The 16,658-nt window shown below is 56.9% G+C and overlaps 2 protein-coding genes across 2 annotated transcripts; both read right to left on the bottom strand.

Moving 5' to 3' along the window:
• Positions 1 to 762: 762 nt before the first annotated feature.
• On the bottom strand, positions 763 to 1,979 carry LOC102049358 (C-C motif chemokine 7-like). Its single transcript, XM_005439924.2, has 3 exons — positions 1,852 to 1,979; positions 1,339 to 1,456; positions 763 to 944 (listed from the first exon to the last, which is right to left on the bottom strand). Exons 1-3 carry the CDS (start codon positions 1,928 to 1,930, stop codon positions 848 to 850), a joined length of 294 nt encoding a protein of 97 aa, XP_005439981.2. The 5' UTR covers positions 1,931 to 1,979; the 3' UTR covers positions 763 to 847.
• A 938-nt stretch (positions 1,980 to 2,917) lies between these two features.
• Positions 2,918 to 3,927, bottom strand: LOC102049533 (C-C motif chemokine 3-like). The gene is made up of 3 exons (XM_005439925.3): positions 3,831 to 3,927; positions 3,525 to 3,639; positions 2,918 to 3,376 (listed from the first exon to the last, which is right to left on the bottom strand). Exons 1-3 carry the CDS (start codon positions 3,898 to 3,900, stop codon positions 3,271 to 3,273), a joined length of 291 nt encoding a protein of 96 aa, XP_005439982.1. The 5' UTR covers positions 3,901 to 3,927; the 3' UTR covers positions 2,918 to 3,270.
• Positions 3,928 to 16,658: the final 12,731 nt, after the last annotated feature.

Here is a 16,658-nt window from a genome sequence, read left to right as displayed (position 1 = left end):
CGGAGTGCGAAGCCCCTGTGCTCCTGGAAGCCTCCCTGAAAGCATCTGCAGTGTCAACTTCTTGTCTTTAAGGGAATTATTGACACGAGTGACAAGTCTGGTGTGGTCCAGTTTCCTTTGTTTGCCATCTTCGTTGCCACTGCAGTGAGTGGACAGGCTCTAGGGGCTGCGGGAAGATTTTCCCCGTGGGACAAGGTGATTCCTGGAAACCTGGAGCCCCCTGGCACAAGCAGGGTCATCCCCATGGGTGCCCATCTCTGGGGGCCTGGCAGGGGCTGAAGGCCAGTGCTAAACCTCCTGGCACCTCTCCTTCTGCAGCCACCCCTCTTTAACCTATTGATCCATCTGGGGAAAAAACAACCCAAGGCCCCAAACCGCACCCCCCCCCCCCCCCCCCCCCCCAACCCAACCCGTCTCCCACTGCTCGCCTGTGCCTGCCTTTATCCCCGCCTCAATCCTCATCCCACCAGGCAGGCAGCTGCCCAGGGCATCCTTAAACCCTACACCCGGGCAGGGGCTGCTTCATCCTGGTGGGGAGCTGGGGGGCATTGGCCTTGGCCCTTTGGGTTCCCCTGCCCTCCCAGGAGCTCCCGCACAATTCCTGGGTCCCCAGGGGGATGCTGAGCCCTGCTGGGACCCCTGTTTTCTCCCGCAGGATTTACATCATCTCACTCCAGCGGCAGGTCAGAACAAGGTGTTTTATTAAACCCGTCGCGTACAGTACGTGCGATAGTGTGGAGGGGGCGATGGCAGGGAAGAGGATGGAGCCAGCTCCATAAATTAATGAGATGTGAATACAGGGATAATTGCAGGATGTGAATAAACACAGCTCGTGGGGAAGGCAGCTTCAGGAGGTACTGCCTGATGACTCCTGCTGCAGGAAGTTCTGGAACCAGGTCTCTTCTGGGTCCACACAGACATTCCTCCGCTCCACCACCTCGACACTGAGGGAGAGAGAGGGGCTGCGTTAGCTGGGGGGTGCAGGATACGGCCATGCCCTGGGGTTCCCCCAGTAGCCTGGGGAAGCCTGCTGCATCCAGCCTCCGGCATTCCCTGAAGGTGCTGATTTTTAGCAATCTCAGAAACCTTGCCTTCCTCCCCATTTTTCTGGCTGGCAGCTGAAACGGGGGACTTTGGAGCTATTTTGGATAAAGCAGTGAGGAGAGAGGTACGTGTGATGAGCCAGAGTAGGGCTCCCCTATCCGTGCTGCTTGTTGGGAGTGGCTTGTTTTGGGGGATCCCCAAAGGCAGGACAACTGGGAGGGAAGGTGGGTGAGTGCCAAGGGTGGAAAGAGGGGTGCCAGGGAGGAAGGCTGGGTTGGGGCTGGGGGTACTCACCGCATAGCCCTGCGGGGGCAGTGGGAAGGTGTCTTCTTGTAGTCTTTGATGAAGGCGGCAGGGATTTCCTTTTTGACGAACATGTCCCTGTAGCAGCACTTGCCATAGGAGCTGCGGACTGGGGAGGTGAGAGGGGTTGGTGCTCTCCCTTGGTGGTAGGTGTTCCCCTGGGGAGTCTCCTGCTCCCTTCTGCTACAACCCCCCCCCCTCCCCCCGTCATCCCCTGTGGTGCTGCTTTGCCCCAGGGCAGGAGCCCCCAGTTCCCCTGTCTGCGGGGAGTTATTACTGAGCTCCCCAGCTGGGGTGATGAACCATCCCCAAGCCTATTTTGGGTTATTTTAACAAGAACAGGGCAGCCCTGTGCTTGGGCAGCTTGTGCTGCCCCTCAGCCCCCCAAACCCCTGGCAGAAACAGGAGCCGAAGCTCTCACATCCCTCCCCAAACCCCTGCCAGGGAGGGAGCTGGGGACGCCAAGTGGGCAGCTGTAGGGAGAGGCTCGGCACTGGTACTTACAGGAGATGCCCTGGCTCCCAGTCCAGAGCGTCGCCAGCAGCAGGGTGAGCACAGCCAAGGAGAAGACCTTCATGTCCATCCCCTGGTTTGGTCAGCTGCAGCACCGGGCAGCTCTCACTGAGTCAGGGCCACTGAGAACTACCTGCCTCTTATGCCTGCACCTCGGTGTGATATACCCCCCAGCCAAGCTTTCCATGACAGCACTGGACTCTCCCTGGGGAAAGAACCGCCCAGAGATATTGATAAAGGGCAACCAGTGAATGGAAATTCCTTCTCCTGGCTCCTCCAGCCCCTGTGGTACCTGAGGGCTGCTGGAAAGTGTGGTGAGCACCCACCAGCTCTGCACCACTGGTGATGTGTCGGGGCCAGCAGTCTATATTGGGTTTGGTTGTTGCTGCCAGCAAACCACACAGGATGATGCTTGCGCCAGCAGAAGCCCCCGCTGAGTTTATTTTCTCCACCTGTTGTCAGCTGGGCTGCAATGCCTCTCTTGCAATTTTGCACCAAAGCGAGTGGCTCAGCGGCGGCCAGGCTCACCCCAGTCCACCCTGAGACCCATTGCTGCCGCCCATCGCAGTGACTGTGCCCATCACGGTGCCTGTCAGAGTGGCAGTGCCTGTCACATCTCCTTGTGGCATCCCGGGAGCGTGGGCTGACAGTAGGACCTGACCAGGCATCCCTCGGGGGAAGCTCTGCTAGACTTTGCACCAAGGGGTCTTTGCTCATTAGCATGGCTGATGAGGCGGATGGGAAGCCCTCTCCCGGTGGGCTGTGCCCACCTCTTGCCTCTCTCATTCGTAGCTTCCCCACATCCCGCATGGACATGGTTTGGCCCCACACTCCCCTGGACTGCTTCATGGAGACATCCTTGGGGCTTTGGCTCTTCCCAGCCCCTTACTGACCCCAGCCCTTACAGAAGTGGTTTAACACATGGGCAGGAAAGCTGCCAGCAGCATCTGCCCGCTCCCCAGACACTTGCACAGCCGCATATTTGCACATGTGAGACCATGTTTAATTCTGTTCAGTGCGTTATACAAAACATAACCCGTGGCGCTGCTCCCCCTTAACCCCTCTGCTGCCGCTGGGCCGGCGAGCGCAGCCTCCCCGCCAGGCTGCTGCTGCCTGCGAGGGGCACGGGCAGCTGCCGGCACGCTGGGCTGGGAGCGCGGGGGCTGGCAGCGGGTCGGGACCCCAGCACCCCATAGGGTTGGCACATCCCCTCTTGGTGGGATGCCAGGGATGGCAAAGGCCCTTTGCCTTTGGGGAGATGGTGATGGTGACAGCGTGATGGGGAGGAGGTCCTCAATGAGCTGCTGTATCCAAAGGTGGTGTCCCTGCAGCCACCTCTGCAAAGGAGTTGCCTTTGCCGTGTCCTGCCTCCTGTGGAGGGGACTCTCTGTGCTGCCTCTGGCAGCCCTGCTAACTGGGGATGGAGAAGGAGCTGACTTGGAGGCTCTGCTGGTACCTCTTCACCCAAGGCCTGCTCGCCTGGGCACAGATCTCCTTCCCGTTCCTCACCCTGAAGCTGGGGTAGAGAAGAGATGGGGTTATCAGGGTAGTGGCATGGGTACCCGAGCGTTGAGTTTCCGAGGGGCTCGGAGGCACAGAGGATGAGGGTTGGACCCACCAAAGCAAGGCACAGGGTCTAGAGGGGCTGGGTTTAGGGTACTCACATCACAGCCTGGTGTGGGCACTCGGGGCTGGTGGGGTAGCAGGCAACGATGTTGTCCCTCTTGATCCTTCTCATCTGGAAGTTGAAGCAGCATTTCTCTGGCACAGCCGGGGCTCCTGGGGGGACAGCGCAAACTCCGCTTAGCCTGGAGATCCCCACCTCCCATCTCAGCCCTCCCACTGTGGGCACGGGGGCTCTATGAGGGGAGACCCCCTGCACACCATGCATGAAGCAAACCCATCTTGGTGGCCCTGGGGGCCGTCCCCATGCCCCAGCCCACGGGGACAGAGCGGGTGGCAGTGCTCACTCTGAGCCAGGCTCTGGCAACACAGTGCCGCGAGAAGGAGGGCACAGACCACCCTGGCCACCTTCACCATGCTGGAGGGCTGCTCGGTGGCACTGGGGCAGAGCTGCCGTCTGCTGTGGTCAGGGCCCCCAGGCTGCTTTTATGGGGGGGAGCGGAGGGGCTGGCTTCCCCCAGGGCCAGTGGTTGCGTAGATAGGGGAAGAACTTGGTCCTCTGCCATGTCCCAAAGCACAGAGGGTGAGCAATACTCATTGCCTCCCAGCACAGCCCTGGGAAGCGAGAAGGGGCTTGGAATATTTTCTGCATTCCTGCCACCAGCTGGTGGCCAGGTTGCTCCCAAAGTTTGGCTCCACACTCCTGTCCCCCCATGGCAGGAGCCCCAGGGCAGGTAAGAGGGTCTGGGGACCTCCCTTGGATGGGACCAGGGCCAGGCTCAGCACCCTGCAGGGTCCCCAGTGCACACTCCTGACAGTCCATGTTCTCCCCCTGCACTGCAGTTTTCATCCTATCGCTTTGCATCCCATCCCAAGGGACAAATGGCCAAATACTGCCCCTCGTCCTCAAAAAATCCACAGAAAAACAGCTTCTGTTTGGTTGCATCAGGCACGTGTGAGGCTCTGTGTTATTTTTGGGGGTGTTCGGGGCCCATTAGGGCTGAGAGAGGCCATGTAGATGACACTGCTTCCCTCCCCCCGTGCTGAAACTGCAGCTCACGTTCCTGGCCATGCTGAGCTGGGAAAGGCAGAGGGCACTTTGGGCCTTCCCCAAGTTGATTTTGCCTGGCCACAGCTGTCCAAAACCCCCGCTCCCCCCAGCCCCAGCAAATCCCAGGGCACATCCCAGCTGCCAGCAGCTGGTGGGTGGTGGGAAGCAGCGGGGAGATGCAGATGCGCATCCCCAGCAGCCTGGATGTACAGGCGGTCACGTCCCGCCAGTGCGGGACTGGGGACACTGGTGGCACCCTGCCAGCCTTTTGGCCACCTGGGCTGCAGTGTAGCCCTGCCGTGGGGACCTGGGTGGGGAGGCCACAGGGGAGGGCTGGTCCAGGCAGGGACCTGCCCTGATGGGAATGGGGCCCACCTCCACCGTGGGACTAAGCATGTCACCCCATGTGTTCCCCAAAGCCATTTGCAGGGTGCAGCAAGTGGGTCTGGGTGATGCCCCAGGGCTGGTGGCTGTGGACAGGGGGGTTTGTGTTTCCATGCCTGGCTGGTGGAGCAGAGCACCTTTCCGTCATCACCCCAACTCCCGTTTAATCTCTCCTTGGGGAGACCCTGGGGAGCAGGGGAAAGCAGATGGCTCTGGTCCTGGTCCAGCACAGCTGCCTGGCTCGCCTTTCCCTTCCTGGATCCATCCTTTCCCTCTTATCCCCCTTGTTACCCCCATGCACTGAGGAGTTCCTGGCTCAGCTGGGGTAACTGTGGTCCTCTAAGGGTAGAAAATATTCCCTGCAACAAGAAAATGAAACAGAAGCACAAGGAAAACAAAAGAGGATTTGTTGGGCTGGGAAAGGCCCTTTTTAAAGACTTCCAGGCAACGTGATGCTTCAGGCTGTGGAAGTCCAGGGATGACGTTCCCAGCACCTGCAGCATCCCTCTGTCCTGAGCCCCCGCATCTGCCCCACAGGACAAGCAGATCCTGTGGGCAAGGGATTTTGGAACATGGGGGATTTTTAGTCCTGGTTGGGACCCTGGAGCTGGCAGCCCCTGAGCACCCCCAGGTCCTAGGGGCTTGCCTGTGTCTCAGGAGGAATGTCCCCCTCCCCACACCAGCCAGGATGGGGCTTTCCTGGGTTGCACAGACCTGGCACCAGCACCAAGGCTGTCCATGGGGGCTTACAGGGGCCAGGGGCAAAACCAAGTGCTCCAGCAGCTCTTGAATTTAGGAGAAACTGGTCTTCACTCCCCTCCAGCTCATCTGCCCCTCCAGTTTGACACAGAGAAGGGCACTGGACACGGGCAGACCCACTGCTGTGAGATCAGATCCAATTTCTGCTCTGGGGTGGCCTCATGGGCTGGGCTGAAAAACACCTTTTTCCTCCCTTTCTTCCCCTGTTTCTGGCCAGTGCTCACAGCTCCGGCTCTGGGCTTGGCTGCAGGACATGGCAAGGGGGATATGCCACCAGCCTCCATCTCTGCCTGTCCCCTCTCCCAGGCCATGGTGTGAGCTCTCTTGGCACTGGCATTTATCATTTTCCTCGCTAGGAGATCCCATGGCTGGGGAAATCCCTCGGCTGGGGAAGTCCCTCTCGGAAATATGGGGGTTAAAGGTGGGGGACCCCAGGAAATGCTGCCTCATCCCTCCATCCCTCCCACGCATGGAGGGATGAAGAGATGAGGCAGCATTTCCAGGGGTGGTGGGAGCACTGGGGGGGTGGGGGTGGAGAAAGGCTGAGCCCCACGGTGAGAGTGGGAAGTGTTGGCACCTGCAAAACGTACAGGACAGATCCTGCTCCTGCTGCCAAGAAGTGCAGGGGAAGGTGGCAAATCTTGGGGCTGGCAAAGGCGTTTTGGACCCCATGGGGGGCTGAACTTTCATGGTCCCCTCAAGAGAATTTGCAGGGGCTCCAAATCTCCCACCACTGGGCGGGTGAGGGTGGAGATGCCCCGATCCCACCGGCCCTGGGGGACAGCAGTGGCTGCAGCAGCCCTGGCCACCCCACAGCCACCTCATGGCTGCCCCAGGTGAGCATTGCTCCCCACAGCTTCATCGCAAAGCACAAGCAGCTCCTGGGGAAGCTGTTGCTGCTGCTGGGAGTGTGTCTGCTCCATCACGCTCCGTGCTCAGCCCCAGCCCTGTCTGAGAGCTCCACATCGCTGGTGCTGCCAGAGCCGGCTGCCAGGCACACCGGGATGCCCTGTGCTCAGCCCCCCTGGCAATGCCACTTGTCCCTGGGTAAGGGTTGCTTTGCCAGCCACGTTTGCAGATGCTTTATTGACGCTGCAGTGCTTCTCATTTCAGCTGATCAATAACCCCGGGGGAGGAAGATCTAAGTGCAGCGCCTGCGGGACAGGATGGCTGCTGCAGCTGGGGCAGCCAAAGCCACGAACATGATCAAAGCAGCTTTGCCAGGTCAGGTCTGTTTTCTATAAGGATTTGTTTGATTTATTCTTCTCCCTTTAAAATCTCTCCGTCGGTGGGATCAGCTTTTCCATTACCTTGTCAGGGCTGATGGTGAGACAACCACTAAAGGCACACCCAGCGTGTGCTGTTTCCTTTTTTAAGGTCCTTGCCCAGCGCTGGCTACCCGGGACTTCCCCAGCTGCTTGCGATGATGGGTTATAGTGAGATGGGTCTACCCTCGCCTGTCCCCAGGAAGAGGTGGCTCATAGTCATCCCTCCCACGCCACCCACACCCCTGCAGGGCCCAGCTGGCTCCTGCCCAGATGCCATCACCTTCCCCAAAAAGCAGTGGAGGTTGTTGGTTTTTGTTGTTGTTGTTGGGTTTTTTTGGGTTTTTTTTGTCCAAGGCTGGAAACCCCAGCAGTGATCTGCATCTCACCCCCAAAGCTGCTCACTGGGGTGGGAGCAGGTAGTGCAGCCTCTGAGGCTGCCCTGAGGCTGTGGGGATGGGCCCATCTCCTGCTGTTGGAACATGCAAATGTACAGAAATAAGATGGAACGGATGCTGCCATCTTTGTCCAGGGGAGATTTCACCGGGAAAGTCATGGCTAAGCCCCGATATCAGACACATCAACCATGCAATGGTGTGCATGCCGCGGGTATTGCTGGAGGAAGCTACAGACACGCTGCCAGGCTTGGACCAGTCTGTCTTGCCTTCAGCCACCCAGCCCGGGCATGGGGAAAGGCTGGCAGCGATGATTACCAGCTTTTGGAACTGGGAACCCAGCAAAACAAATGGCATCATGTGGCTTTGTTGTGGATCTCCGGGGTTTTGGAGCCCTGTCTTGATTTTGGAGTCTGTGCTCTGCTCCCAGCTCCAGCTGTGCCGGCGCATCCCCCCTTTCCCAGCTGCCAGGCTGTGGGATGCGGGTCACCCATGTCCTGCCAGCCCCATAATGGGGAAAGCAGCCCCAAAAGGAAAGGTTTTCAGCCCAAAGCGGTGGGTGGGGGCCTCACAGCACTCGTGGCAGAGCTGATCCCAACGGTGAAAAGCTTTCCCCCGGGATGACGGTCCCTAAGCATGTGACCCGAGGGAAGGGGCTTTGCGGTACCCGTGTTGTGCGTTCGGGCGGCTCGTCCCCTGGCATTTGATCGTCCCTCAGCTGTCCTGGGCTGAACTCTCCCCCTGATGCTGCATCCCCCCATGTGCTGCCTGACTCATTTCCGTGCTTTGGCCCCAGCATCCCGGCTGCCTCTGCACAAGGACCAGCCCTGGCCGAAAAGCTGATTTCACATGAGACTTCTCTGCTTGATTATGATCAGTGCTAGGCTGCTCGAGCTGAGTGATCTCTTCCCCCGGCTCCCCAACCCTGGCCTTTGAAAACCCAGAGCTTATAACGAAAATAAACCCAAAGCACTGTCTGCCTCGCCTCCTTATCTGCACCTTAATTTCTGCATGTTGCACATGCCTCATGATTTCCCAGCAACCCAAAAGGCAAGAAGCAGCATTTAATGGTGAAAAAAAAAAGAGAAGAACCCCCCAAAAGAGCAAGATGCTCATAAAATCCACTGCACCCAGGAGCTGGAGTCAAAAATAATTAAAAACTTCACACTAGGAACATTCTGGGCTTTCTGGATTTTCTCCAGGCACAAGACCCAAGGCTGGGCACTGTTGGTGGCATGAGGGGAGGTGGCCATGGGCAACAGGGATCAGCATCACTGGGACGTGGGGGGCTCTGCTGCCCCACCCTGAATCCCCCTGCTACCCAGCCCCAGGTCCACACGGTGGTTTTCCCCAGGCTGCAGCTATCAGCAGCTACAATCTGCTTTCGCAGTGTTAGTCACTGTCAGTTTTCACACATATTTTCTGAAACCACCTGCCCAGGGAGGAAAAGACACCCAGCAGATGATTAATTCACTTGCCTTGAGTGTCTACCTTGCGCATCCTTCCCACCCAGCACCACTTCAGGCTGGGGGAGCGGGGACCACCACGGCCACGCAGCAGCCCCAGCACAGCCATCCTTTCCCCTTGGCACCAGCCACTTTTTGAAATTTCTGTGAAATACGTTTGCAAGTATTTCCTGGGTCGGCTGTGGGAAAGACATTCCTTCCCCCCTTCCTGCTGAGTTTGCTGTGGGAAAAATTAAAATTGAGACGCACTGGATGTGGCACCGGTGATGGGATGAGCAGCGGCTGTGCGGTGCTGGGGTGAGGGCTGGGTCCTGCTGGCCCTTGCCATTTTTGGGACCCCGGGGCTCATTTGGGGCTCATGGCAGTGGCTGGACCACTAGCCAGGTGAGGTGCTGGCCCGTGGGAGCCCTTTGGTGCTGCTGGAGGGCTGCCCTGGCTCTGCTGGGCTGGGCATCCCGGGGAGGGGGGGCAGGGTTTGGGGTGCCAGCCTGAGGCGCAGCAGTGGAGGGGGGTCTGCACCCCTCCAAGCTTTGGCTGCTGTTTTCCCTCCGTTTGGCACAAGATGTCAGTGCTGCTCAAGGAACGGCCGCTGGTGCCATCCCACCGCATGGCCTGGCCGGGCCATGGTGCTCCTCCATTACCTTGGGGTCCCCAGCCTGGGGGGGGCTCCCAGGGCACGGAGAAGGCTCCCCCGTGGCACGCACCCACCGGGGCTTCTCCCGTCCCATGGAGATGCACAGAGAGCAGCAGGTCTCAGCCAGCCCCATGGCCTCAGGTCCTTCCCCTTTGGAGGCACCACGAGGCTCTCAGACACCCCCAGCCCCATGGGAATCATCTGGGGTGAAATCTAGGAGCCTGGAAGAGGAAGGTGGAGGGGGACCAGCCCCAGCCCCACATCTCACAGCACTCCCATCGCTGCTGCTGGCCATGCTCCCCCTCCTCTTTGGTGTGCAGGGGATGGGGAGCAGCTTTCCTGGGGCTGGCATCCCTCGGGGGGAGATGAGATGCTCCGTGCTGGGAAAAAAATATAAGAAAGAAGATACAGAGGGAAAAGAAGCTGGGAATGAAAGAATCAAAAGCCTCTACCAGCCACACGTGGAAAGGGGGGTGGGGGGGAGGAAAAAAACCTCAAAAGAGTGTTTGCGAGTCTGGAGGCTTCTGGGACCTTGGGTGACCAGAAAAATAACACATCAAAGACCTCACGTATGCCTGAAGACAGATAAAAACTCTGAGCCAAAATGTTCTATGAATATTTAACTACCATCAATATTTAATTAGCAGATAGAGAGAGATTAAGAGCAAAGGGATCCATCCTCTGTATTTGCTCCAGCCCCGCTCTGTGGGTGCGTGGGGGCTCGCAGTGGTGGTGGGGGCACAGCGCTGCCTGCAGCCAAACTCCATGCCAAGATCAGGGCACGGGGACCCCAAAGAAAGGGAAGGACCCCCCCCCAAAGGAAAGGATCTTCTTTCCTAGCCCCCCGCTGTGGGGCTTGGTGGGAAAGGGGAAGGATAACTTGTGCATGACCCAGGCGCTGTGTTTCTGAAACAGCCATCCAACTGAAGCTGAAAAATGGTCCTTTCAGAGATTCAGGATGCTCCAGGAAGAGCATCTTGCCCACCAGCACCATGCACACTCCCCCCCACCCCCCACCCCCTTCTTGTGAATTGGCTGCCAAGGGCAGCAAGTGGAGCTGGGGGCTCCCTCAGGGAGTGGGTCAGCATCCAAGCTTTCCCAGAGGACACTCAGAGCCAAGCTGGGGGGGCTTTTGGGCAGCGCAGTGCTGCTGGGGGCTGCTCAGCCTGAGGTGGTCTGTGGGGCCTCAGCACAGCAGCTGGCCCTGGCGGGGGGCACCGGAGGTGACCTCCCCCTGTCCTGGATCCATCCAACTTTCAGTCCATGCTCACCCTCCTCTAGGTTTGAAATCCCCCTCCTGCCCCGGTGCCTGTGAAAGCCTCTGGGCTGGAGCCAGTGGGGCAGAAAGGTGCCTGCTTGCCCCCCCAGCTCCCCCCCCCCCCCCAAATGCTGCTCAGCTATGTGCTAATGCTTCGCCCTCAGTGTCTAAGCCATATGCGCCCAACTGTCTAATCCACTATTAATCCCTAATGACTAATCCTTTTAAGTGACTGCAATGGCTGGGGGGTGGCAGGCAGGAGGGGCACTCCGTGTGCCATTGTCCCATGGGGGGGGGACACACACCTCAGCAGCCCCCAGCCCCACCACACAGCTCCTACCCCTCGCAGGAGGCTCATCCATGGTCCCTGGCACGGGGGTGGGCGCTGGGAGAGGGTGAGGCTGGGGAGAGCTGACCGTGACTATCCCTGGGGCTAGGGGGGAGAGCTGGGGGGTCCCATCACAACTCAGCCCTGGGCTTTTGGCCCCCCTCTCCCACGCTTTGAGGTTACTTCCCTCTCTGGGAGCTGCCTTAGCTGGAGGGGGACTGGAGAGGGCAGTAAAAGCCAAGCGTGATGGATTTTCCTTGTCTGCTGCGATCCAGGCAGGACCTGGGGAATGTGGGACAGGCACGTTTGCAGCCCCCAAATGTCTCAGAAGTTCTTCCCAGCCTCTTCCTTGTGCCTGGATCTGGGTCTGGGCATTTGGTCTGGCCCAGGCCTTGGAGGTGAGGATTCGGGGCTGGGGGCTGGGAGGGCTCCTCATCGCCTCGTCCCCCCTCCCCATGCCAGCTCTGGTCCCTACAGCCCATGCCGGCTGGCTGGAGAGCCATGGTGCCATGTCCTCTTGCAGCCCTGGTCATCCTGGTGGCTTTACTCTCCTAAGCAGGGTTTTGTGGCCAGCCTGGTCCTCTGGCATCTCCTGAGCTGTGGATGCTGGGAAGCTGTGGAGGCTGCAAAATGGGGTTGGGGGGTATTTCACACCTGCTGGTAGCGTGCAGCCAGCAAACTGCTTTGCTAGATGCTTTCCCACCAACCGGGGAGGGGGCTTAATTTCCCCCCCCTTTTTTTTTTTGGATGTATTTGAAGCAAAAGCCCTTGATGCCTTTTCTCCCCACTGCACCAGCCAGGGCAGAGCTGGAGCCTGGGCGAACAGTGGGAGCCAGCCAGGCTGGGAGTGGGCACAGGGGATCCTCACGCTCCATCTCCCCCAGCAAAGCAGAGCCCAAGGGGTACCCAGAGAAGAAAACCAGCCTTCCAAAACCAAACCCGGTGTCTTTAATCACCAACAAAGCCAAGCCCAACCAGCATGGGACCTGACACCCCCGCACCCCCCGCAGCAGTGCTGTCACCCCACGGTGGTCCCTGGCCCCAGGAGTACAGGGATTATGCTGGATCACTCATGTATAAAATTGCTCCTTGTCTGGCGAGGAGCCCGTCGGCAGGGGAAGCCGTGATGGGCTCCACTGGCCGCCTCGGCGCGGGGACCTGCCGAGCCCTGTGCCGCGCGGCGATGCGGCGGCTGCAGTTTCCATATCTGGGCCATTCACCACTCGAGACTTTTAGCGCCCGGAGCAACGGCATGTACTGCTGATGAGTTCTTTCTGCTCCAGTAATTACAGTGAGGAATTTGTCAGAATGAGCTTTCTAAAACCTTCTTGTCTTGTTCTGATTTTACCTGGAGTGTAAAAAGTCATTAGTACGGTAAAACGGAGGCTGTGCTAAGCCAGCAAGCCATCCAGATAACATAGTTTACATCCACTACACACTCAATATGCAACAAAAAAAAAAAAGAAAAAGAAAAAGAAAAAGAAAAAGAAAAAGAAAAAGAAAAAGAAAAAGAAAAAGAAAAAAAAAAAGAATTGCTGTTTTTCTGTTTTACCCAGATGGAGTTTTCTGTGATTGAAATTAGCAGGATGAGAAGGCAAGCAGAGGAGGTGGCAGGTCTGTGGGCTGGGCACGGCAAGACGTGCTGGGTGCCTGTGCCTCCTCTTTCTCCCAGCCTCTGCATCTCTGGCTGACGAGGCACAGAGCACCCCGGCCACCAGTCCCCTCTGGGATGGGCCAGCCCAGCTGTTTGGGACAATTTGGGTTTCACCTACAAACCTCTTTTTGGGAGCTTTTCTCCCACCTGCAAACGCAAGCCCGTGTTCGTTGGGTACATGCACCATGGTTTGGAGTGACTCCTGACAGCCATGAGCCACAGCCCGTGATGGGGCCGTGCTGCCCCCATATAAAAAAGCCAGTGGAAAACTCACCTGGAGGATGCTGCTGGTCCCCCAGGGCTGCTGCAAACACACTGCTTCGAGGCATCGAGCCCAGGGCAGGGAAAACCCTTCCTGATCCCATCATGACCTGAAAATAGCATCATTTGTGGTTTCGAAGCCTCCGAGCTCCTTTGGGCTCCGGTTTCAGGGATTTTAGCAGATGTCAGGGAGCATCTGGGGATCTCAGGCTTGAAATGAGCCAGGAAAAAAATCATATCAATAGGAAAAAAACAGGAGTTGAGGTCAGGAGAAGTTGCAAAATTGGTGTCAGCACCCTCTGCGCTATTTTCAATGGAGCTGCAGCCCGGGTTTGCCGGCAGTGTGAGCAGGGCTCTGCCCGCAGAGGGTCACCAACCCTGCTTGGGGGGAGATGGATGGGTGTGATAAGACCTGGGTCTTTCTTTAGAAACTTTTCAGCAAAAAAATAATGGAAATTTAGCGAAATGTATAACGTGGCAAATAGGATTTCACTTACAGACCTCGCCTTGATCTGCCTGCAGGGGATGATGGCCAGCTGGGTACCACATCCATCCCTGATGCTGCTTCATCCCTGTTCTGCCTAGAACCTGGTGGGAACTCCCCCCGCCGTGGCCTTTGGGATTTTTTGTTAATAGGAAGGTTTAAAAAGGAAAAAAAAAAAAAAAAAGACACTTCTGTTTTGGGCTCTAATCAAAGCATTTTGGTTTGGATTTAATTAAATGATAACTTTTTTGGGGCTGAAAGGAAACACTTTGGTGGGGGTTGCTTGGATTTCAGGATATTTCCAGCATCCCTGAAGGCCACTTCAAAGAGAAGTGATTGCAAGGCAGAGCATCTCTCTCTGCCAATGCAAAACCCAACCTTCAGATTTTCTCCCTTCTTATCTACTTTGGATGAGCAACTTGGCAAAGTTCAATCAAGTTTGGAAGAAGTTTTTGGTGTCACCAGATCTATCTTTCAGGCCCAGGAATCCTGGGGATCGTGAGAACATTTCACCCCTGGTGCTACCTCCTGGAGACACGGCAGCTCCGAGGTGCCAGGCAGGTATTTGTTGCTTAGATGGGTATCTGGGGAATGATGTTTATAAACTGGGCAGCAGATTAATCCCCATGCCCAACAAAGTTTGGCTTCTGCTTTTCCCCTTCCTTTTCCTCCCTTGAGCTATTTTGGGGTGGAAAGACCCATTTTCCCCTTTGCTTCACCCCAACCCTGCACATCTGCAGGGTCCTGGTACGCAGTTTGCAGCACCCCTGATTAATAATAATTATTCTCTCTTATTAACAATGTGAGACCCTCATGTCTGTGTGCCTGGAGAGGCTGCCTGCTTCATGCTCTGCAGGGTAAATGACAGGTGAATAAGATTAGGAGCTGTGAGTGCGAGCTGCCTAAGAGCCTGAACTAGCAATTCCCAGAAATGGCGGGGAAATAATTCAATATTATTTATGTGATGCTGTTATGTCAGAGCCAGACTTGGACCATGGCTCCCTGTGGCTCAAGGAGCCACTTGGGACACACCAAAGGGGGTCCTTGATGCTACCCCCACCATGATTAGGCTCCCAGCAGGGTGTCTGAAGCATTAAAGGCATGGATTTGGCAGGGCAGTGGTGATGGGAAGGGTCTGGGTGGTTTGCTTTCCTCCCCAGGCTCCCCTCCCACCTGGGTGTCCCCAGCAAGGGGTGGGTGTCCCCACATGGCACCAGCAAGTCCCCCCTCAAGCTCAGCTGTCAGCCTGAGGTGGTGGCAGGGTGGTGGAGGTGATTCAGGGTGTTTGGAGTGCCACTAAAGCTGCCTTTGGTTCCAGTGCTGGAGAAGAACAGCACTCATCTGGCTACTATTTTTATTTTGCTAAAAAAAAGGTGGTTTTGGGCTGGCAAAGGGAAATGAGACACTGGTTCAAGGTCAAGCTCCAGCAGCTTTGGCCAAAAAACCAGAAAAAGAACCCCATGCGGGTGGTTCAAAGCATCCAACCTCGCGGTCCCAGAGGGGGGGTTTCTTTCGTGTTTCTGCCCAAACCCAGGGCCAGAAGCCAGGCACCGTCATGGAGAGGTGTGTGGCTGGGGGAGCGACCCTGCTGCCACACGCCCGCTGCTTTCATAGCCCCAGCTTGGCCCTTGCCTGGTTTGTCTGGCCCTTTTTCTAGCCCCACCCCCACTTTCCAGCATTTTGGCTATTGCCCCGCTCTGCAGTGCTGCCCTTGACCCTCCTCTTCCCCCCTCCACCACAAGGGTGAGGAGAGTCTGAGGATGCTTCGGGATGGAGCATCCCTCGGGGATGGCTGGAGGGCTGATCTGAGACATTGATTTAACGCTAACACTGCAGTTTACTCCCTAAAAGAGGTACAAATATCACCTGTCAAGCACGTAACCCGAGATTCGGTCAAGAGGAAAGGGAATTCAATTATTTGTCAGAGTGTATTCCCCATGGCTGGCAGGGTCTGCAGGCTGCCCTGGTGGGACGCACCTATCCTGTCCCTGTGCCACCCGGGTGCACGCCTGCTCCTTGGGGACATGTGCCTTCATCAGTGCATCCCACTCTGCTGAAGCAGTGGTTTTACTGGGCTGGGCCAGGATTTCTTCACCTCCCCATCCCCTACTCAGACCCTTTGGCATCCCCAGATGAAGTGCTGGTGAAGGGAGGAGGGAGTTAAAGTGGGCAGAAAATGCTTTTAACAAGCCTTAAAGCCACTTTGCATCCTCACATTGTTTCCAGTAATAAAGTTGGGTTGTTACAAGAATCTATTACCATCAAAAGCCGCTGATAAACCTCTAGTCCACCCTGCCATGAGGTTTAATATTCCTCCTGGAGAGCTTTCCCTTTTTTGCGGCACCGGGCCGTTATCTGCCATCGCCCATCTGGGCAGGCTGTGCTGTGATCAGATTGGGTTTGCTGTTTGGGGGGGTGTTTGATTTATAAACTGCAGGATTTTGGTCTTGGTGTGCTGGAGCTGTTGGATCCCACTGGGATGCAAAGGACCCACAGGGGTGGGGCGCAGGCGGGGAGACCTGGGTGATGCTGTGGGGCTCAGAGATGTGAGTTGGGACTCCCCCAGCAAACACCCCCCCGCCCCCATTAAATATGGAGATTTTGTTAATAACGAAATTATCTGCCAACAGATAAAGTGCAGAGCCCTGGTATGAGCATCAGGGTTCAAGCAGCAGCTTTTGGGGGGCCCACGCTGCCCCTCTGAGATGGGCTGATGGCAGGAGTGATGGGAAATGGGATTTTTTCCCAAGTTTCTGGCAGTTTTAGAAAGGGGACAGGAGAAATCCGCTTTGGGATGGTTGGAAACTACTGCTTCTGCCCCCTCCCCAAATTATGGTCAGACGGAATCATGGAGGAATAAGGAAATGAATAAGGAATGAGGAATGAGGAATAGGGAATAAGGAGTAAAGAAGTAAGAAATAAAGTGTAAGGCATCAGGCACAAGGCATACGGCATAAGGAATAAGGAATGAATAAGGACTAGGACAGGGTCCATTTCTGGCCCCAGGCTCCCAGCCCAGCCTTATGGACCGGGACCAGCGGGCTGCTGCAGACCCTGAACGGAAAAGCATCCTCCCTGTAGCAAGGTTTTGGGGCTGCTCATGCAGGGGATGCTGCCAGACCTGCCGCTCACTTCCCGCCTGGGTAAGTGGGAGTCTGGGATGGAGACTTAAGTGACAAATTGCCTGCTTTTTAGTGGGATTAAAAATAGACGGCGGGCTCCTGGGATGGCACTAA

This window comes from Falco cherrug, chromosome 1, assembly GCF_023634085.1.
Source record: "Falco cherrug isolate bFalChe1 chromosome 1, bFalChe1.pri, whole genome shotgun sequence".
In the NCBI taxonomy this organism is placed as follows: domain Eukaryota; kingdom Metazoa; phylum Chordata; class Aves; order Falconiformes; family Falconidae; genus Falco; species Falco cherrug.
Note: the sequence above shows the minus strand (reverse complement) of the source record. Positions and strands in the feature narration are given on the sequence as shown.